We start from the raw sequence: 22,140 nt of genomic DNA, 5'->3' as shown, positions 1-22,140 counted from the left end.
ATGTGGGAGTTCCGGTCCATGTCGTTTTGGCGGGCGGTGTTCGCTGAATTCTATGGCACCATGTTCTTTGTGTTCTTTGGGCTGGGGGCAGCCCTGCGCTGGACCACTGGGCCTCATAATGTCCTCCATGTAGCCTTCTGCTTTGGGCTGGCAGCTGCCACTCTCATCCAGTCCATAGGCCATATCAGTGGAGGCCACATCAACCCGGCCGTCACCTTCGCCTACCTGATTGGCTCTCAGATGTCCCTGTTCCGTGCTTTCTTCTACATCATTGCCCAGTGCCTGGGAGCACTTGCTGGTGCTGCCGTGCTCTATGGTGTCACACCCAACAACATGAGAGGCAACCTGGCACTCAACACGGTAAGATACGCTACAAGTACCTGGAGCAGCACTTCATACTGTATGTTCCAACTGCTGTTACTGTGAGAAATTAAACTGGATTTAGATTCCTATAGAGCACATTTCTTTTGTGTTACATGTGCACACAAGTTCCATGCTGATACAACTAAGAGAAGAAATTGGTCAGGATTTAGACTCCATATTTATAGTAAGAAAGTAAAGTGTAGTGTAGAATATAAAAGTATAGGCATGGAGAAGCATGCCTCAGCCATTACAATGGCGTAAATATGATTTATGAAGTCTAAGTGAATATCTGTATACATATGTAATTAATAGACTAACACACATGCCAATTTGAATTTCCATCACGTATTCTGATGCACAAATTTGACTTAAACATTGAAACCAAAACAAATCTATAATTTCAATCAATATCTATAATTATTCTAAATAATTATAATACATCACACTTATATAGCGCTTTTCATAGTACCCAAAGTCGCACTGGTTTATGACAGTACCTGTGTGAAATGGTAATCCAGAATGATGTTGGTTGATTGTATGTTATTAAATCACACCTCTTCCTCTTTTCTTGCCTTCCAGCTGCAGCCAGGCATCAGCCTGGGCATGGGCACTACCATGGAGGTCTTCCTCACCATGCAGCTGGTTGTCTGTATATTTGCCGTAACTGATGAGAGACGCAACGGCCGCCTTGGCTCCGCTGCTCTGGCCATTGGATTCTCTGTGCTCATGGGACACCTTCTGGGGGTAAGAGCCAAGCCATAGAAGGCAGTGTACAGCAGAATACTATAAAGGCTCCCCAGGGCCATAAAATGTAATGAATTGAGATGTTTACTATGACTGGGTTAATGCAATATTTGTTCCACAGTTGACAACTATTCCCCCTCTCTTTGACTTAGATGTACTACACTGGAGCAGGAATGAACCCAGCCAGGTCCTTTGCCCCTGCAGTAATGGTCAGAAATTTCGTCAACCACTGGGTAAGAGAATCACTTTCAGAGACATTTCCACAATGACTCATTTAGAGATGTTAGAGATGTTTAGACGCCAGCCAACAAAAGCGTAGCATCATGTACATGCTATACAACAGTATTGAACTCACCAACACATTCAGCACTCACCAGCTCAATTTCCCCCTGTCCTCTTGTCTTTTACCTATGCTAGGTGTACTGGGTGGGACCCATGATTGGCGGTGCCCTGGGTGCTCTGGTGTACGACTTCATGCTGTTCCCTCGTATGCGTGGCCTCGCCGAGAGGCTGGCCACACTGAAGGGCAGCCGGCCAGAGGCCGAGGGCCAGCAGGACAACAGGGGAGAGCCTATCGAGCTCAAGACACAGGCCCTATAAGCCTGGGGACAAACATTGGCCTTCTGACCCCCATCCCATCCCATCTCTTTACCCATGCATCCATCCTCAGCCCACGTAACTGGCACACACTCATTTCCACACGCATACCTCTTCCCTCGTTCTGATCCATTCATTTAGAGTAGATACTTAACCCTGCCCCCACAGTAGCAGGAAACCTCTAACCATATTATTCACACGGCGGCCATTTTGCTCTCTTGAGTCATACCCGAGTATGACGAGAGCAAAATGGTCAGTGAGTCATTATGGTAATTTGTTATACACACAGATTAGGGCGACCAAAGCCCTCTGATAATCCGCTGCACCCACCCCACCACCACCTCCTCTTTCCCCCCACACCTCCCCCTTGGACTGCAGGACAAAGATGGAGGGCTCAGAAGATGACTTGCCACTGAAGAAAGCACCCACTGGGTCACTCCTGGCTGACCAGGTGGCTGTAACTGCTCAGGACAGGGGCATCTCTCTCTCTTCTCTCTCTCTCTCTCTCTCTCTCTCTCTCTCTCTCTCTCTCTCTCTCTCTCTCTCTCTCTCTCTCTCTCTCTCTCTCTCTCTCTCTCTCTCTCTCTCTCTCCCTCCCTCTCTCTCTCTCTCTCTCTCTCTCTCTCTCTCTCTCTCTCTCTCCTTCTTCTATCTCTTTTGTAGTCTGTTAGGAGTGAAGCTACAGTAGAGCAGTGGACTTCTGCATGCTTTTCCATTTTGATCTCTCCCTTTTGTTTTGTTTTCATGAACTTTGGGTACCTGACATTTATGTACTTGAAAAATTCACCAGGATTTAGCTGACTCGAATTCTATGTGATGTCACATGTGTTCAGTGTGCGTGTGTGTGTTCGGGTGTGGGTGTGCGTGTCTGAGTGCACACGTGTGCATGTGGATGGGAGCATGTGCGTGTCTGAGTGCATGATAGTGTGTTCTTGTGTGCAGTCTGTGCACGCTTGTGTGTGCATGTGGATGGGAGCATGTGCACGTGTGAGTACATGTCTGTGTGTGTGAGCGTGTGTGTGTGTGTGTGGTTGTTTATTTTTATTTTTGGTTTTCATTGCCTCAGTCCTTTGTTTCTATCATGCTTTTTTTTGCAAGTTTACTTTAAGGAAAGAAGCAGCCTTTCCCTTCCCTCACTGAGTTTGCAAATGTTTCAGTTTGATTCACAAGTTAAACAGATTTAAAATCTAGAGTGCTCCCCTTGTTATACTCAATGCCTAATGATTTATGCCTTCAAATCAAGCCTTTTCAAACAACTTCATTTAATCTCGATTCTTTGTGTCAGCTTGGGAAGCACACGCACCGTCACATTTATATGAAAAATAAACACAAAACACTACAACCATCTGGTCTTTTCTGAACTCAATCTAGTTTCAAAATGTATTATTGTCACAGCATTAATTTCCCATGGCATTTTGGGTAGGTAAGTCTGTAGTTTTGTGCTGAAAGTATGTGTTATATTTTAATCGATTTGTTGAACACATTTGTCTTTTGGTGCTTTGTTTTTAGGGCAGCATTTATCATAGGTTCATGTACAGGTGTGTGGTAGTTGGTTTGCCTTTACTTTCTTGTGTCTACCACAAAGAGAGCATCTGGCTCTGTCATGTGGAACAAGAATTTTCTACTTAGCTGTGTTCTTTGACATGACTTAAGACCCTTTGTTATTTTCACTCATGTGGTTAGAATTTAAGAAGTGTGTGGTGATGTAGTGGCTTCTTTCTGGTGTTGGCAAACACCTGGGGCTTTCTCTTTTCTGCAAAGAGGATGGGGTGCCAATTAGGCATGAGAGACTCTCTGACTTTCGGGAGAAGAGAAAGTCACCTTGAGGCAACTGAATCTTGAGCTTGTTTGTACAGGGTGGTACATGTGCACCTGTGTTTTCATAGAATATTACATGAGAGGGAATGAAACTTGAAGGTGAAACTCCATATTGGCTTCCCATCCCATCTCCCCTCCACCCCGCCTTCATTCACCCTACCTCCTCCCTCTGTTTACATGGCGGCCATCTTGTTCTAATCTGATGAGAGCACAGCTAAAGCCCAATTTATACTTTGTCACTCGATGGTGTTGCTCACCAATAATAACAGATTTGTGGCAAACAACACACTTGTACGACAAAGTATAAATATGACTTAATGCTGCTGAGACTCTAGTTCTAGTTCCGTTATGACAGTTGGTAATTTAGCCAGACATGTTAAACTGATTCTGAATTCCTCTTTCCTCTGCATAAGCCTTTTCAGTTTGATTTGTCCTTGCAGGAGTTGAATAGAATTGTGAGTAGAATTTTTAGTGACTTATGTTGAAATTAGAATTTGTGTTCTAATGGAAAATCTTTGTGATGTACAGTGTAAAGTTTTTTCTTGCTTTTTTTTTAATTACCATGATTGTTGGATGGATAGAAATTATAATATTCAAGTTATACAATGTCTCCTCTTTGGCCAATTGATTCTGGAAGACATGCCATATTACTTTTATGGTTCAACAGCCTTTATACAATAGGACATGCTTCCGAATCACATTACCATGGATTCACTATTTTTATATGTTAAAAAAATCCCCAAATCCAGATGTTTGATTCTTTGTCTGCCTTCATTAAGGGTGTAAAGCAATGTGATTTGAATGGTTCCTGACATGACAGACTTTCAATGAAGAGAAAACAAAGAGATATTCCTTTACACAATACATTTTAATCATTCTTATTTGACCGAGGTCCCCAGGGCTCGTCTGCTAGTATTTCACTCTATACCAAATCTCTTCGCCAAAAATAGAAGATCTACAAGCTCACAACGTGTTTTCTTGCGACGTGTTGTGAGCTTGTAGATCTCCAATTTTCATAGAATGTTCGGCCCAGAATAGGGATGCGAGGGTTAAAGTTGTAATAGGATTTATGACTAAATCCAGGGAGAAAATCCATTGGATAGAATGTCTACCATTGAAATACTGATGTTTTGGTGCGTCCACACTCCACAGGGGCACTGACCATTGAATTTAGGGGATCGTTCCTCCCTGACTATCTTCTGAAATGGTGGAAAATATGTTTTGATTGGTCAAAATATAAAATGTATTAGTGAACATGCATTTCCAGGGTTCAAAATACAGTAAATGTATTTTGTTGTAGAACCATGAAGTAAGGACCGCGACTCTCTATCCATTAAAAAAGTAGATTTTATTCTAACATATTAAACAGTGACGGTTTGCACACTCAGACCTATAGTCAGACAAAAACTGTATACTGTATGTTCCGTTGTATATTCCTATGGTATATCTGTGAACATCTTTACTTCAGGGACATAACTAATTTTTTGTACATACATTTACAGAAAACTATTTTGTAAGATTTTGAAAAACAAAAAGACACTTTCATTTGTCAGCATATTTGAAGAATATAACATTGAGGAAAGAGTACTAACATACAGACCAGGAATAGTCTTTCCAAAGTATACACAAGATGAGCAAATTAGAAAAAAAGACATGCACATATTATTACACACAATATAGGAAATTAGTCTCTGTTGCAGGCATGCAATGCATAACAATTGTAATTATAGGTTCTCTTTTATAGATAACAAAATTTGATGTAAATTCAGTTTGTTACAAGTTCTAACTAATGACGAGTGCCAAAACATCTCATCCAGTACAAACAAAAGTGTAAGTGAACAAAGGCTATCATAATACACTACTATATTTAACCTGTAACTGATCAACTAATAACTCCTTTCCTAGTCATTTTGCTGTTGTCTGTATTGTAAGTTGACCCTGCCATTTTGACCAGGGGCGGAAATTGTACAGTAATATCCTACTCAAGTAGTAAAAGTAGTTGTACTTAACTTAGAGATTAGTAAGACAATTTGTGTTGGAAACCAAGTAAAAATACATAAGTTGCTTTTCTTTATAGTTATATACTGTATGAAAGGGCCAATGTGACAACCTGACTGTAAACTCTTCTCAAAATCACTATACTTTACAATCTCTCTCCAATTCAGTGATGCTCTCAAAGGTGACCATATTTTCATTTAAAGCTTTCCCAAAGATTGCCTTTTACAAGTGATAAGAGGTTCAAATTTAAATGATGAAATTTAAATGATTGTGCCATAACAGAATAACGGTAGGCTACTCTTATAATAAGCCTAAGTAGTATTACTGATTTTAGAGTGAACTCAAAGTAAATTATTACAGTTACTTTCAGAAAACATGTTTTACAGAACATCAATTTTAGTATGCCTCAATGATTTCAATTGTCATAACTAGCTAAAATGACACTACTGATTTGAGTATCAATATCTTATGTAAGTGCAGAATGCTTTGTAAATACACTTTTTTTAAAAATCATTTCACATTATTATTTCACAGTTAAGACTGATACACCTCAACACATGGAGTGTAAAAATACACTAAGGATAGTTTCATAAACACAAACAATAACATTTGTGACAACACAATATTTAAAGTCCCCGACTCAATGACAATAATAGTGCACACCTACCCAAAGGTAGGACACTCAGAAATGTCCTAAACAATGTAAAATAAGATAATATGAGCAGACGGACAGGTCCCCAGGCAACCATCACCACACACTTCTAGTTGGTCATAAGTAATGATTGATTATTATTACTATAAAGTTATTATTATATGAGTTTTTAAAACTCACTAGGGAATTGGGGGGTGGGGGGGATCATCATTCCACATGGCATTTAATCATCACATAGATCATTCAACAAAACAATCAATGACTACAGTATGTGTAAAGGTGCATTCAATTTCCTACAGGCTAAACAAAAGTTAAAACACATGTTAATCTATTCCATCCAACACGACTTGCCAACTCATACGCTTGTTAGCGCAACAAGGCTATCAGTTGCTTGGCACGGGCACTCGCTCGCCTAGCGGCTCACTCCAGCACGCCTCACAAGTCTCAAGGTCTTGCTGTTGGCGCGCCTACCTTTTTGTCTCTGCCAGGCCGAAGGCGTGGCCGAGACTATGTTTTCGCACCTGTCCGTCCGTCTGTCCTTGTGCGTGTGTGTTCGTCTGTCTGTGGACAGCTAATCTCTGGCACTGTTGGACCGATCGGCGTGAAACTGTGCACACACACACACCTTGGAGGCCAGAGCAGAACCTCTGCCCCAAATCTTTCACATCGGGCCTGTTATAGCGCCACCATTTTTTTATATTATTCCTACAGAGTTTGTCCGAACATCAAGCAATCGGTACACATATTCTCAGTAGTCATGTGATCAAGACGGATCTGTCAGATCTTTCATATTCCATCCTGATTGGCTTCCAAAGTTTGCATGAGTTGCTCATTTTGAACAAAATGCCTCAAATCATGAAACTTTGCACTCACATTCCCACAAGGCCGAGGAAGAAATTCCACCCTTTTCACATTGACCTGTTATAGCGCCACCAGGAGGCGGATTTGTGCAAAAGACATTTCTTGCTATTAATCCTATAGATTTTGTCCAAGCATCACACAAATCGGTACACAGTGGCCCTCATTTATCAACGCAGCGTATAAACCGCCGTATATTTTCCATATATTCGGCCGTACACCAACGTCAAAGTCACATTTATCAACGCATCCTACACAGCTGATCCGAGCTTACACTTGGTCCCAGCGTTGATAAATGTCACGGCTGAAACGAGCGTCATTTAAATAACACGCCCTTTAAAAATTCTCAAAACGCCCCGATTTTACGACATGAAGACGAACCAGAATACGACCAAAGACATGAAAAGCCAATAAGAAATAGTTTAACCCCGATCGCCTCGCCTCGCCACACACGCCCCTCTCTCTCTCTCTCTCTCTCTCACACACACACACACACACACACACACACACACACACACACACACACACACACACACCCGCCCAGCTGTGTTTCTCATGTAACCCGTACCGTAGCGGTACAATCACGTAGGCTTGAAGCCTACATGAATGACATATTATGATACCGATCAATCACATCGCCATGAATGGAATATGTTTGTATATTAATGTATTTAACCCATACCGAGCAGTGCGTGTTCGAGTTACACTAAAATAAAGCCGTCATGTAGGCTATTCCAATTTCCCAGTGAGACTCGGACCGTCGGACGGGCGAGTCCCGTCCCGCTCTGCATTAATGAGAGATAGCCTGGAGAGAACATTAATGAATGAAGGCTGGTACGTGTTGGACCATGCAGGGTTAAATGTCTGATCTCCCGGTGGCCATGAAAATATAACAGCAGCGCTCTAAACTCCCGAGTGCTCTTGCCGAAGCGCTGTATATTTTGAAAATAGCAGATCTACAAGCTCACAATGCGTCGCTGGCTTGTGAGCTTGTAGATATGCTATTTTCAATACAGCCAGATCTACAGTCTTATCTGAATGACTGTTAAAGCAGTTTTTTTAAATTACTTTATACAATGTTATATTTTCACAGGGATTATTTATTAGTGTAGATATACATTTATGAGTGGAGTATGTGTTCAGATGCCTGTCAGACAGTCAAACAATGCTGCTCCGCAGGTCTAGGATGGAATAAACGGGTGCAGCCAACGGCAACAACTGGTCTCGACCAGACGTGAGATCTCAGCGTACCGTAGGATAAAGCCCACGTCAGGATATATTGATAAATGCCGAAAAGTGCGGTGATTACGCCGTACGCCCATTATTTGGTCTACACCGCGTTGATAAATGAGGGCCATTATATCTATAGGCATGTCATCCAGGCAGACCTTTCCAGTTTTTTATATTACATCCTGATTGGCTAAGATTGACTTCTACTACCTGGCCTGGCGGAGACCTGTGCTCCGGGGAGCTAATTTCTGTATTTTGGGGGCATTTTCAAGCCTTTATTTAATAGCAACAGTGGAGTGAGACAGGAAATGACAGGAGAGAGACATGGGGAAGGATATTCAGCAAAGGCCCTTTGCTGCATATGCTTTGGTGAGCTGCGCAAAGAATGAGCCTTAATGGTATGCACTCTACCAGATGAGCACGCCTGCCTTGTTTATGTAAAAAGTCATGTACGTACTGTATGTAAAACTATTCTTCAGTAAGCTCCCTGTCACTCTGGCCCATTCAAATGATGTAAAAGGTAATGCATATAAAACTATTCTTTATTAAGTTGAGAGTGAAAGAAAACTAGTGCTCCCTCCCATCAAATTGAATGGACTTGTTCCATATTCATTGATTGTTTTGTGTTCATGATTAAACGATGATGATGTTTTCCCCCCAAATTCCCTAGGGAGAATTGAAACTCCACATTCACTGTAACATACAGTATATTGTTTTTTAAGAAAGTTCTACTCGTTATATACCTTTATGTTTATATCTGGAATTTGTGAATATCCTAGAAACTATCACTAGTATTTGCAATCATTTTGAGATTACTATGTGAAAGAATTTGGAAATACAGAATAATCAGAACATACTAAGTGCATCTTTTGCATACATTAACATACATATTTATACCAACATTACCCACTACCATCATTATCATCACTGATACCATCCAAAGTGTACAGCAATGAAGAAGGGTTTCAAAATGAATAGATTGGTAGAAGAGGGTTGTGCTCCTTTTCTTATAATTCTGCCATAAAAAGGTCAGGCATCTCACTATAGCTTAATATCTTAAGCATTCAGCAACGAATATCTATTTGTCCATGCCTGCTGAAATATACAATTTACACCATAGTGATTCGATTCAATGTAAAGTAGGCCTACAGTCTATAAAATAGCATAGACTGTTACTAAGCAGGGATTCTCACCTGCATGAACATGCACAATGATAAAATACTTTACTATTCAACATATTCTCACTTCATGCATGGTATCTTGAACTTTACCTTGTACCATCTAAAAATAAATCCCAAGAATGAATGTTCAGTATAAACTGACATAAAGAAAGAAGGTAATAAATGAAAGTTACCATCAAGTTTCCCCAAAAAAAGACAAACATAAAAAATGTGTGGGGGAATGCACAGCTATGGAGAACCAAAACATTGGTTGGTTTTAATACATTTGTTCTTTGGCTGATGCTGAATGATCCTTCCTCGAGGTTTAGAGGAAACTCGAGTTTTACAAAAGAGTCCATAAAAAAAGTTAATAAATGGCACTGACATGATTGGAGTGTCTGCACAAGCAAAGGGTGATGTCTTATCAAAGCGAGGTTTCACAGCGGTTCCTGTAATTGTCCACTTTCTATAATGATACTGTAGTATGTTTGTTCATTAACCTCTGGATCCCAAGGTCTCCAGAATCTCATCGATATCCATCTCTGGTGGAACACTATTGGAACACACACACGCACGCACGCACGCACGCACGCACGCACGCACGCACGCACACACACACACACACACACACACACACACACACACACACACACACACACACACACACACACACACACACACACACACACAGTCTGTGTATTGTCTAAGTAAGACAGTAAGATCATGGTACTGTATGTAATGTGAATCATACATTTCACATGCACAAAAACGCAACCTACTCATTGAAGACCCCAGGATGTGACTCTGCCGCTTCCACCATGTTCTGATCAAAAGGCGAGAAGTCGGCGCTGAGGAAACCCAGACAGTAAAACACATGAATAGAAACCTCAGTTCTTGGAAGGAATCTTGTGAAAGTTCAACAACGAAGATGTTTTCTCTCACACTATCTTTCATTCATCTTTAATTCTTTTTCTGGGGATTTCCACAATGCCACTTATGCTTTCCAAACGCTGTCAAACCTGTCTCAGGTGTAATCTTTCCATTCAACGGTATTCGGGCCACTCCTTTAGAATAGGTTCTGCAATTTCCACTGAAATGAAAAGAATTTCCACCGCTTCTCTCCAACAACTGGGCCGATGGTCATCTTCTGCATGTGCCTCATACTGTACGTTAGTCAAGATTCTGCTGTCATTCTCTTTGATCAAAAATCTTTCAAGCCTTGAGAACAATAAATACCTAATTACTTTGTATGGCTAGTGGTGGTTTCCCCACGTTGTTAATTCAAATTATTTTAATTTCTGTCTACAGGCCTTCGATGACCATTTAGCCTTCCATCACTGGCTAAAGGCTATTTATGGCTGCTGATCTTCGATGGCTCACTAGCCTGTCATTGCTGGGGTTTAACTTTCCATCACTGTTCTCTCTTTCATTTATCATTGTCTGTGTGCTTTTTGTGCTATGTGTTTGTTAATTTTCTGTTTATTTTCCTTTTATGTGACTTTTAATTTCATGGTTGTTGCCCAGTTCTTGTTTGTATTTGTGAAACTTAAATAAAAAACATTTGATATCAAAAGAAGTTTCTATGTGTTTCTATTTAGCTGTTATATTCAATATTATGTCATTTATAATTTGTATTCTCTTCAGTATGTACTGTAACTCAATCAAATTGAGATCTCTCCTTATTGAATGTTTTAAGAATAATTTTTAATAAGTTCATGGAAAAGGTAAAGGTAAATATCAATAACCTTCTGGCAGGACACTTTAAGGCTGCATTTGAAGAGTTCATTTGGAAATGTGAATGCATGAGTGCCAGGACTTTGTACCATTTAATATGTCTAATAGAAGAGGTTGGTTTGATCAGAACTGTAACTCACATGGGGTAGTGCTGCTGTTGGGAATCCTGAGACATCACATTGGAACCAGTGGGTGAGGCTGCACCTGCACCTGCACCTGCCTCCCTGCGCGCGCGCACACACACACACACACACACACACACACACACACACACACACACACACACACACACACACACACACACACACACACACACACACACACACACACACACATTGACTTTTATTATAGTAAAATGAGTGCAGTTACATACAGATTGTGAAATATGAGCATAATTTGACAGTAGTTTCTTACGTGACCACGAGTGACACCCCAATATAGCCACGGCTCGATGCTGGTAAAGGGTCATCTACATAAAGACAGCAGAAGAGCATATACATATATTCATATACGTATATATATATATATATATATATATATATATATATATATATATATATATATATATATATATACCACCAACAATAAGCCTGCAGTATAGTATGTTGTGTATGAATAGAGGATATCCACCTGTGTAGTATTGACGGAACACGTCATTTTTAGGATATTCCGGGTACAGAAGTGTGATGTTCTCAATGTCTCGGATACAATCACCAAGGCAACGAATCTCAAGGTTTCTCTTGGTGAAGGGCTGAATGTTCTGGATTTTCTGTCCCCCATCTAAGAAGAAGAAAGAGTGCATGTCACATGTGTGGACAAGAAAGTGTGAGTGAGTGAGTGAGTGAGTGAGTAAGTGAGTGAGTGAGTGAATGAGTGAGTGCATGCGGTGCGCACGTGCGCAAAAAACACAAAAGGCCCACAAACACTTACTCTCAGACGCAGCCACGTAAGCAATTGTAATGCCCCCAATCTCAGAGTCACTAAAACGCAGTAAGAAAGTGCCATTGGGCCTGTCTTTGAGAATCAGGTGGAGGTGCTGTTTCCCAATGAAGCCAAATATCAACCTAATAGAGGGAACATTATACAAATTAATTTTCATTAAGAACATGTGGTGGAGTAACAAAGTACATTTAGTTGATTTCTGTACTTAAGTAAATTGTTTTCAAAAACAGATGTTTGGAAACAAATGTTTCAAATATTGCCTGTATTATTCAGTGTAAGGTAACACCATGTGACTGGTAAAGCCACTCACCCATCACTCCAATAGGCCTTTAGCTGTTTCTTGGTCAACTCCATTACTCCCTCGAACCACTGCCAGAATGTGAATGGCCGCCCAGGAAGAACCTCCTGTAGAACGTTGGAGGTTGAGGTTAGTACAGTAGATGTCTGTATGTGACTGTGTGTGTACACAGTATTATGTATAATGTGTGTGTATGTACTGTATATGTGTGTGTGTGTGTGTGTGTGTGTGTGTGTGTGTGTGTGTGTGTGTGTGTGTGTGTGTGTGTGTGTGTGTGTGTGTGTGTGTGTGTGTGTGTGTGTGTGTGTGTGTGTGTGTGTGTGTACTGTATACCTTATTAAACTGGGTCCAGGACACCAACATGTTGCTGTAGTCTCCTGAGATGTCCGGCTTGTCAAAAATCTTCTGGGCCAGAAAGTGCTGATTATACTCATCTAGGCGTCTGGGTGTTCCCACCTCCGACATGAACTTACTGTTGAGGGTTACGCACATCGCCTTCCAGGGAACACGCTCTGGCACCACAAACGGCAACCTGTCCTGATGACATTGTGAAGTGTGTTAGTCACAATAAACCCTATACTTATGATTTATTTATTGAATGATTTTTATTCAGCATAGGAAGTTGTAGGGTGATTTTTTTCCCCATTCATAAATTCATTTATCTTAATAGCCAGTGTGTAATCCTCTGAATGAAGCGAATTGTGACATAAGTAAAAATGTCCCTTTGTCAAAAACAGGAAATGCGCTGGAGTGGATATGACTCAAAAGAAGTTGTGGTTTGGTGTTGCAGTGCATTTATTATGCTGTATGTCTCCTCTCAACTTCTTCCTCACTTAGGAAGTTGTGTATCATCTACTTCCTCATCCAGGGAAAACTACCATCCAATAAACTCAACGTGCACATGAAAGCAGCCTCATACTGTGTGACGGAGTGACAGAGAACTGGGTACACTATGTGTGTTGCGTCAGTAGGCATGCTGTGTGCATGGAAGAGGCATCCATCTGATGCAACAAGCAGTATTTGTTGCGGACAGTATATCCATTTCAAATTTAGCAAAATTGCTAAACAGTGACCATAAATGTTGAAACTTTTGTTGCTGTACTGATTTAAGGGGGTGCATAGCCTGACAGGACGATATCCAGTAGCCTGGAGTGACAAATGCACAGTGATTATACTTTAAAAAAATATATATATACAGTTGTCAGTGACAGATTTTAAAAATATATTTGAGAATTGAGGTCCTTGGCCTGCAAGAAATATGACACAGTAGTTTGCAAGATTAGCTGCAGACAGACAGACAGACACACCCAGAGAGGCATGCAGAAACTCACGCACGCACACGCGTGTGTGTGTGCGCGCGCGCACACACACACACACACACACACACACACACACACACACACACACACACACACACACACACACACACACACACAGTGAATGAAAGATCTCTGCCTGACAGAGATAACAACAAAAATAAGGAAAGAAGAGAGAACAGAATACCAGCTGCTGTACATGAAAATAGAAGAGGAGTAAACAGAAAGACAGCACACAGATAATTTGAGACTCACTGGTTCAGAAAAGGCGCAGTCCCATATGATGGTGGCCAGGGCGTTGTGGTCTTGACTACCATGGACGATGATAACCAACGGCAGTGAGATAGTCTTTAATAACACAATAACATAAATTAAACAAGCAACCACAAGATACATTGCTACTTGCTATAATGTTTGCAATGCTCAAATGTCCTTTTATATTGTGTTTTTTGTTCTTTGTTCAGAATAGGTGTTAGGTATTGAAATGTATTCAAAGATGTTATAACGTGTTTCTTTAACTTAATGTTTTGTGTAAAGCACATTGAATTGCCTTGTTGTTGAAATATGCTATAATGCTATAATGCTAATATACTACAAATAAATTTGCGTTGCCTTGCTTTGCCTTACAAACATGACTAAACCAATGCAAGCAATTTTCACAAAATAAAACAGCTATCACAGCTACCATAGATGAAATGTGTTTAATTCCAGGGATTTCAGGAACTCCAGCTGAGTGGCCTTGAGGTTGGAATGTCCACCCTGAGACTGGAGCATTGGCATTCAATCCCCGGCTGAGTCATAACAAAGACTATAAAAATGGTACCCACTACCCATTGCCTGTCTGCTTGGCACAAGTGAGCTGGATTACTGGCATCATCATTGATGAACATCATCAAGCTGCCTCATGCTACGGAAACAGGGCCTTATGGATCTATGGGTCACATGGCTTGGGAACCATTGGTTCCCAGGGCTACTTACTAGCATATCAAAATCACAGGCAATTAAAACAAAGGCATTCAAAACAATGATAGAAAAAAAAAGATGAAGAATAAACCTGTATCTTATATGGAGTTCCCCAACCAGTAATGGTGATCTCTGTCGAGAAGAGAAGTGCAAACTTCTCCTCGGTCACAGACTCCGAGCCCTTTCTGTCTGCTCGCTTGATTTTCTTTATGGACTGGAAGAAATGAAATAGAAAAATAAATTACAGCCCTAACCCTTTTTTTTTTTTTTACTTTTCTGCCTTTATTGATAGATTTCAGTGAATATGGACATGAAATAGGGAGAGAGAAACAGGGAGAGACACGCAGCAAAGGTCATCATGAACGGGACTCGAGCTTGCGATACGCTGTCAGGCTACATTGAGCCTAAGTTCCCGGACCGCTAGGCCAGCGATCCGGGCCATTATACAGTATATAATTTATATACAGTATACTACTGGAGTGCACTACATACCATGTTCCTGAAGGTGGCACATGTACTCTTGGTAGTTTGGTTGTGTTCCAAGATTGCTGTGTTGTTGATCAGTTCCCCAACGTTCTCACTGCAACACGTTATACATAAATATCAATGCATTGCTCAAAACAATGGTGGCATAATATCATAAAGAATGATGGCTGTTGTTAATTTCTGGGCCTGTAGCAAAAATGTTTCTACTACTCTGATACATAATATATATATGTACTGTAGCACCGGCGCTTTAAGGAAAGTGAATAAAGAGGGGTGGCCAGGTTTGTGGCCTCCTGTCTAGCCAGAAGCCTGGCTTGAGTGTTTGTGAGAGAGACCTGGAGGAGGCATGAGGGGTACAGACTAATTCTCGGTAAGTCTGAAACAAATGACAAGGTTTTTATAACTCATTGTAGCAATAGTATATATATAAGAGTTTAGATAGGCTGACAATATTAGGCCTGTTGTTAATTATCTAACTATATAAATGGCGAGCAACTTCCGCACCCTCGGTGGCGACACCCCACAGCTCTGTTATCGAATAAACAACGCACCGCCAGACCACATGTCGCCTACTGACTCGCCACGGCCGCCGCGCTGAATTTACGCCTCGCGTAGGGGACATCTCACTGCTCACTACACCGTTTCCACCGCGCAACATAATTAATTCTACTCACCAAATGTCGGACAAAACGGAAGGGGAGGCAGCTTCGTACCGTTTACCGTGCGCACGACCTCATCACCACAACAGCAGCCAGCCGCTGCGGGGGTTTTTTCCTTTTTTTCCAAACTTTTTCTTTGGTCACCATTTTCTCCAGGCACCATTTCTGGTGTAACGTCGGGTGTTTCTTTTCACCAGCCAATCACCTTTCACGTTGCCACGTCCGTTGCCACGTCGCGCTGACGTACGCTAAACAAGCGCTGCCGTGCGCACAATGCAAACGAGCCCAAAGGCGCGCAAAAATAAGCCTACCATTGCTTAGACACAAAGTCAGACCTGGCAACGCAGCCTACGCCAATCATGTGTGAGAGATCTACAAGCTATGGGGCAGAGACGCCACCGTATCTTAGCAACAACTACAGCGCTCACTCTCATTGGTCGTGTCACGCTAAGAGCAGTCTCCAGACAATGGCATCGCAGACAGCTTGCTGTTACTGCTGTAGCCATCACAGGCAGTTGCAGCACGACGGACAGGGCACTGTGATAGCTGCCATGTCGCTAACGCTAACCTGGTTGTCATGCCTGCAGCGGCTGTGCAATCACTTTGTCAACAATGCACGTTCGTGTGGTGAATGTCTATATTGCTGCTCAGTTCGTCCATTGTAGATGGTGTATGTTTGTGTGTGTCTTCTGGAGAACTATGTAGCTCCACAGCAACTACAGTAACTAACGTAATGGCAGGACCGCCCCGTGCAACGCATGTTAGCCTGCATTATGGTCATGTAGTAATTTCAGATAATTTCGCTCCGATTAGAGCAGTGTTTATCAACCCTTTCACGCCGCCCCCCCCCCCCCCCCCCCCAAATACACGTACTTGATCTGGGACCCCCCCATTCTGTTTGACTCCGTTCCACAAGTAAATATTGTGAAAATAGCCGATCTACAAGCTCGAAACGCCTCACGTTGACAGGCTTTGTAAGCTTGGAGATCGGCTATTTTCTACATGATTGCCTCTTTCTTACATTCTTTGCCAATGTGGCCCATGTTTTCATAGCATAGTTTATTGACTACTTCTGTTGCAGAAATGGCCATTTCCTTTACTGTCGGTTTTTTATTGTCTCCGCCAGGCCGAAAGGCATGGCGCAAGACTATGTTTCACCCCCTGTCCGTCCGTCTGTGATAGCTAATCTGTCACATCGTTGACTTGATCGCAGCAAAATAACAGCCCGATGTGGAGAGTCAGTGAGAGCTGGATAAACGACGTAAAATGTGTCAAAAGGAGTCTGTACGACTGTCGATAAATGAACACATGACGTCGGTGGGAGAGGAGATATTGTGTCTTTTGGACAAACAGCAGCGTGGTGCTGATGTTTGTTGTGTGAAGCAGCTTAATGTCAGAGTGTTTGTGTTGGAGCGCCTCAGTGCGGCTGCAGAGTTCATGTGCAACCTCTTCCAGACAGACACAGAGACACTAGAAACTCTGCTGGGGAAAAAAAAAACTGCTGGGCATTGACTTTCCTATGGACATTGATCTACACACTGCAGGTATATCTGCTACACACACAACATCAAACTACACACTGCAGGTATGATGCAGCGTTTGCATTACAGCCAGCATGCCAGCGTAGTTCCCATATGGTTTCAAGGTGGGCTAAACCATATGGACCCCATGTCAGCAATGTCAGCGGCATCCACTTCAGTCCCAACTGCGATGCCCATGCAGGCTATAAGTAGCTTCTACCTGGCCCTTAGGTGGGCCCCAACTAGCCATGTTTATGTGGGACCAAGGCGGGTCCTAACTGGGTTTGCCCATGCAGGCTTTAACTGGGTTCTACCTGGGCCCTAGGTGTACCCTAACCAACCATAGTGCAGTGCCCATCGCTCCCATTGTTGTGACGTCAGGGCTCTCAATACTGCACATTGCTGGAGGAGGAGGGGCCGCAGGGCGACCGCACACATCGCTGAACCAATGGTAGCCCACGGATGTTTCCTCTGTGGATTTACAATCTGCCCCTCTATGCCACATATCATCCGCACTACAGGGTCTTCACTGACCGAGCCACGGCCCCACTGACCCTCATGACGCTACGCCACTTAAACGTGCGGCAGCATGCGCTGGGTTGCCAGGTTTGCACAGCCTGCGCCAGAAACAAGCAACCACCTTCATGAAAAAAAAAAAAACACCGAAATGCTCCGCAATGTTCCAGGGGTGTCCCCGCGCGTCCCAACACTCCACAGGGGGTCAGTGGACCATCAGGGGGTCCGCGGACCCCCTGTGGACCCCCTGAAACATAACAAATATTATTTCTTCAAATTTTTTCCTTTTTCAAAAAAACTTTTCCACAGTTTCACTCCGGCGATTTGGGTCCCCCAATATACACACGGCCACGCTGGGCCCCGTGCGCGGCTGGGGTTGAGGGGGGCGTAGCCCCCCGAAACTCTAGTACTAATATATATCTGTATTTCCAGAAGCCTCCAGGTCCTTTGAGCAGCAGTACCCTGTGGCTGTGCAGGCCTATATCAATGGGAGCCATGAGCATATATTGACTCATTGGGTATGTTTGTAATTTTGCTGTATTTTGTCATCTTGCTATAGGGGCCTAATGTCTGGGATGAATTGTTGGAGGGTTGGTCTAATGCTTTATTATTTGATTTTTTGTAGGAGCTGAACTAACCATCACTGTTTTTCCCACCGTGCCATATATACTGTTTAGATGGGTTTTTGCTATTGGACTGTGTGCAATAGGGTTGACCTCAGGACAGAGCTATACTGGGCCATTAAGTAGCATTGCATGATTTTGGTTTTCCGTATTTGTATTTTGTGTTGATTTGCTCATTTACTGTATTTGGTTTTGCATTATTTGGATTTGATTTGTTTAATTTCGGTATATTTGCTTTAGAGGCCCCGAAGCCCTTACCCTTATTGCCCCTTTGCCTTTTGGGTTTAGTCCCTTTGCAGAACTCCCAGTAATACTAACCGCTTTCTTCCTTTCTGTATTTTAACCTGACTACTTTTTATACCAATTGTTTGAATAAACTTGACACATTTGATACATCAGCCTCTGGTTCTTTTCATTCTGAACCCGTACCTTTCTGGGGAACCTTACCTTGTTCAGTCCTATAAATCTATATACAGTATATGGTTAATGTGTTTAAAGGATCCCTCACTCCTATATGTGTGGGTGGCGTGGCGTAGTCATTGCTTTACATAGCCCTGCTACACATATATTGTTTTTTTAAGATTTTTTGGCTTAGATAATTTAGATAGATTTTTAAGTGAAGATTGACAGGACAGAGGAGAGAGACATGGGGAGAGACACGCAGCAAAGGACATTGGGAAAGGGAATCGAACTTGCGACACGCTGTCAGGCTATTCTAGAGCCTCGGTGCCCGGACTGCTAAACTAGCAGTCCGGGCCATTTTGTGAGTTTTGGATAAAATCGGTGGGAGTATTAGCAAAAAGTGTCTTTTGAAGAAAACACACTATGGCAGAAAATGCAATCTGGCACAAACAGTGCTATAAGTTGCGTCATGATTCAAGGAATCCAGGGGAAAAAATATGCTGATTGTACGACCTACGGTTCAAGAAAGAGTTATAGGCCAAAATGTGAAGTGGGCTGTTGTAGCACCACCATGAGGAGATTTGTAAAATTTGGGATGAAGGTTCTTGGCTTAGTGGGAATGTGCGTGCAACGTTTCCCAGCAATCGGGCGCTGCATTCATGATGTGTGTCATTTTGTTAAAATTAAGTTAAAACATACAAAGTTTTGAGAAACTTTGAACGCAGCTCCTAGTAGGCCAATTAAGAACCTCCACCCCAAATATTTTAAATCGTCCTGTTATAGCGCCACCATGAGGCCGATTTTTGCTTAATACATTAATTAATACTATTCCTACAGATTTTGTCCACACCTATGCGCACTTCGGTACACCTTATCTCTGTAGTCATGCGATCAAGACGTATCTGTTAGATTTCACATATTCCATTCCAATTGGCTATGGTTGCCTTCCAAACTTTGCATAAGTGGCTCGTTTTGCACACTCGCAGTAAGACAAGGAAGAACCTCCACCCCACATATCTTACATTGGCCCCCTTCAAAACACACTTTTTTCTACTACTCCCAAAGATTGTGTCCAAAACTCACACAAACCGGTACAAATGAGCTCTGGGGTCATGTCATCAAGATGCATGGTTTGATTTTCAAATTCCAAGTGGCTATGACTGCCTTCCATTATTTGCGGGCCCTGGGTGGGCAACCCGGCCTGGTGAGACATGTGCTCCGAGGAGCACACTTTTCTAGTTTTATTAGTGTGATTTGATTCTCCCTTTGATCGTGTATATTACTTACCTGGGCACTGTGCCAAGTTGGCCCAGATTCCTGGCCTGTGTCTCAGTGACAATCTGTGCCTTCAGCACCACAGGCTTCCCTGAAGCCACCTTCTCCCCCAGGAGGAAGCGCACAGTAGTGGAGAACTTGGACTGTGTCTTGATGACCTGAGGGGGCTGCTTCTCCGCCATCAAACAGCTGAAGCAGACATACAGTATGGAGACAGGCATCATGCATTAAGGACCTTTTGGCACAATACCAAACTGATTTGAATAATATCATACTTAAAGGACAGGGACCAAGCAAAGAACCTTGGTGTAGTGATGGACTCAGACTTGAACTTGAATAGCCACATTAACACAATCACAAAGTCAGCCTACTATCACCTTACAAATATATCACAAATGAAAGGACTTCTGGTCATGTCTAAACAGGATTTAGAAAAACCTGTCCTTGCATTCATCTTCAGTACACTTGACTATTGTAAGTCAAGTGTACTGAAGATGAATTTGAATGAACTTTTAGGGAGTAAAGACGCTGTTACAATTAGTAACAGCGTCTTTACAGGTCTCCATAAAAAGGTCTGCTTTCTGTCGCAAAAAAAAAAAGCGTGGCGAAGCAGCGTTGTGGCCCACCCACAACGCTGTTGTGGGTGGGCCACTGTTGTGGGGGGGGGGGGGGGGGGGGGGTATGTTACTGCACGGCCGGGGACCCACACATATGTCATTCATTATTATCTGGAACAAACTGGCAGTTTTCTGGGCGTTTGTTCCAGATATGCGGTGCATAAAAAGGCGTGCTGCAATTCTCAGTTCTTTTCAATCACAACTAAAATTCATTGCTTAAAGACGTAGTGAAATGAAAAATATGTTTTTCACACTTTTAGAGCATATCCGTGGTGATATGGCCATACCTAACAATAGATGCCAAAAGAAATTAAGAAAACAAATATTCAGTATGTTTTATATCAAAAGTCCCTAAAAGACCAATCTTAATTACTTCCTGTGAACGAAAACGTGCTGCGAGATGACATAGATAGATCTGTATGAATGTAAATTAATCTTGATTTCGTTCACCTGTTTGATTCCCATATCTCACGTTCCTCCAAACACACCTAATTTTAATTACAGAACTAATCCGTTTTTGAATCTCATTCAAGATGACATCCAGACAGTTTATTACTCATTATAAACTTAAAATATGTATCTGAAAACATTTTAGGTTAGAAATAAGCTAAATTATATTCCACCGTGCCATAGCCTGTAGGGATGGAACCTTTTGATTGGTTGCGAGGCCGTTTCAGACTTAAACTTGAAAAATGTAATTTCACAACGTCTTTAATGTTTTGTGTAAAGCACATTAAATTGCCTTGTTGTTCAAATGTGCTATACAAATAAACTTGCCTTGCCTTACTTTCCACCAATGCTGGTAGATGGGTTTTATGGTCTTTTTGTGCTTGTGTTGTACAGTATGTTTAGATTGGACCAAGAGTCTGCAATAAAGCATAAATACAAAGCCAGTGTGAATGAAAATCTAGTTTGTATACTTCCATGGTATTACCTTTGAATCAGAGACTGTAGAAGGCGCTCTAGCTTTTCCTCATGCTCTGCCATTGGTTGCCCCACCAGCATCAATTCTTGTCTCAGTTTTCCATTCACCACAAGCAGTGTCTCACACCTCAAAGAGGAAGAGAGAATGTGAATCAGAACACATGAGAGGTTAGAGACAGACAGAGACTGGGAGAAAGAGACACTGAGTAACAGACCAATAAAAAGAAAGAGAAACTGAGAAATAGACAGACTGAAAGAAAGATTCTGAGAAATAGACGGATAGAAAGATACTCAGAAATAGACGGATAGAAAGATACTAAGAAATAGACACAGATGACAGCACTGCTAAGTCAGCCACATCAGTTCAGCAACATAAAACCACACAAAGCATCTTTGTGTAGGGCCTACATCTTAATATATGTATATTTCTGGTCATTTGTTTGTT

The 22,140-nt window shown here is 42.1% G+C and overlaps 2 protein-coding genes across 2 annotated transcripts in view; one reads left to right on the top strand and one right to left on the bottom strand.

The window, feature by feature from the left end:
- On the top strand, positions 1–1,707 carry mipa (major intrinsic protein of lens fiber a; the record flags this gene model as incomplete). Its single annotated transcript, XM_084069163.1, has 4 exons — positions 1–360; positions 943–1,107; positions 1,260–1,340; positions 1,525–1,707. The coding sequence occupies 4 exons, from the start codon at positions 1–3 to the stop codon at positions 1,705–1,707; spliced, it is 789 nt and encodes a 262-aa protein (XP_083925289.1).
- A 3,144-nt stretch (positions 1,708–4,851) lies between these two features.
- Positions 4,852–22,140, bottom strand: part of stat6 (signal transducer and activator of transcription 6, interleukin-4 induced) — a 28,572-nt gene continuing 11,283 nt past the window's right edge. Inside the window, exons 8-20 of the mRNA XM_084068239.1 lie at positions 21,706–21,822; positions 20,167–20,343; positions 15,166–15,253; positions 14,765–14,887; positions 13,966–14,058; positions 12,728–12,931; positions 12,407–12,501; positions 12,085–12,218; positions 11,785–11,934; positions 11,569–11,623; positions 11,295–11,378; positions 10,200–10,268; positions 4,852–9,973 (exon numbers count right to left, since the gene is read on the bottom strand). Coding sequence (XP_083924365.1) covers positions 9,916–9,973; positions 10,200–10,268; positions 11,295–11,378; positions 11,569–11,623; positions 11,785–11,934; positions 12,085–12,218; positions 12,407–12,501; positions 12,728–12,931; positions 13,966–14,058; positions 14,765–14,887; positions 15,166–15,253; positions 20,167–20,343; positions 21,706–21,822 — 1,447 coding nt within the window. The 3' untranslated portion in view covers positions 4,852–9,915. The remainder of the gene's footprint in view (positions 9,974–10,199; positions 10,269–11,294; positions 11,379–11,568; positions 11,624–11,784; positions 11,935–12,084; positions 12,219–12,406; positions 12,502–12,727; positions 12,932–13,965; positions 14,059–14,764; positions 14,888–15,165; positions 15,254–20,166; positions 20,344–21,705; positions 21,823–22,140) is intronic.

Source organism: Gymnoscopelus microlampas, assembly GCF_963454915.1.
Source record: "Gymnoscopelus microlampas genome assembly, chromosome: 10".
Classification (NCBI taxonomy): domain Eukaryota; kingdom Metazoa; phylum Chordata; class Actinopteri; order Myctophiformes; family Myctophidae; genus Gymnoscopelus; species Gymnoscopelus microlampas.
This window is presented reverse-complemented; position numbering and strand designations above follow the sequence as displayed.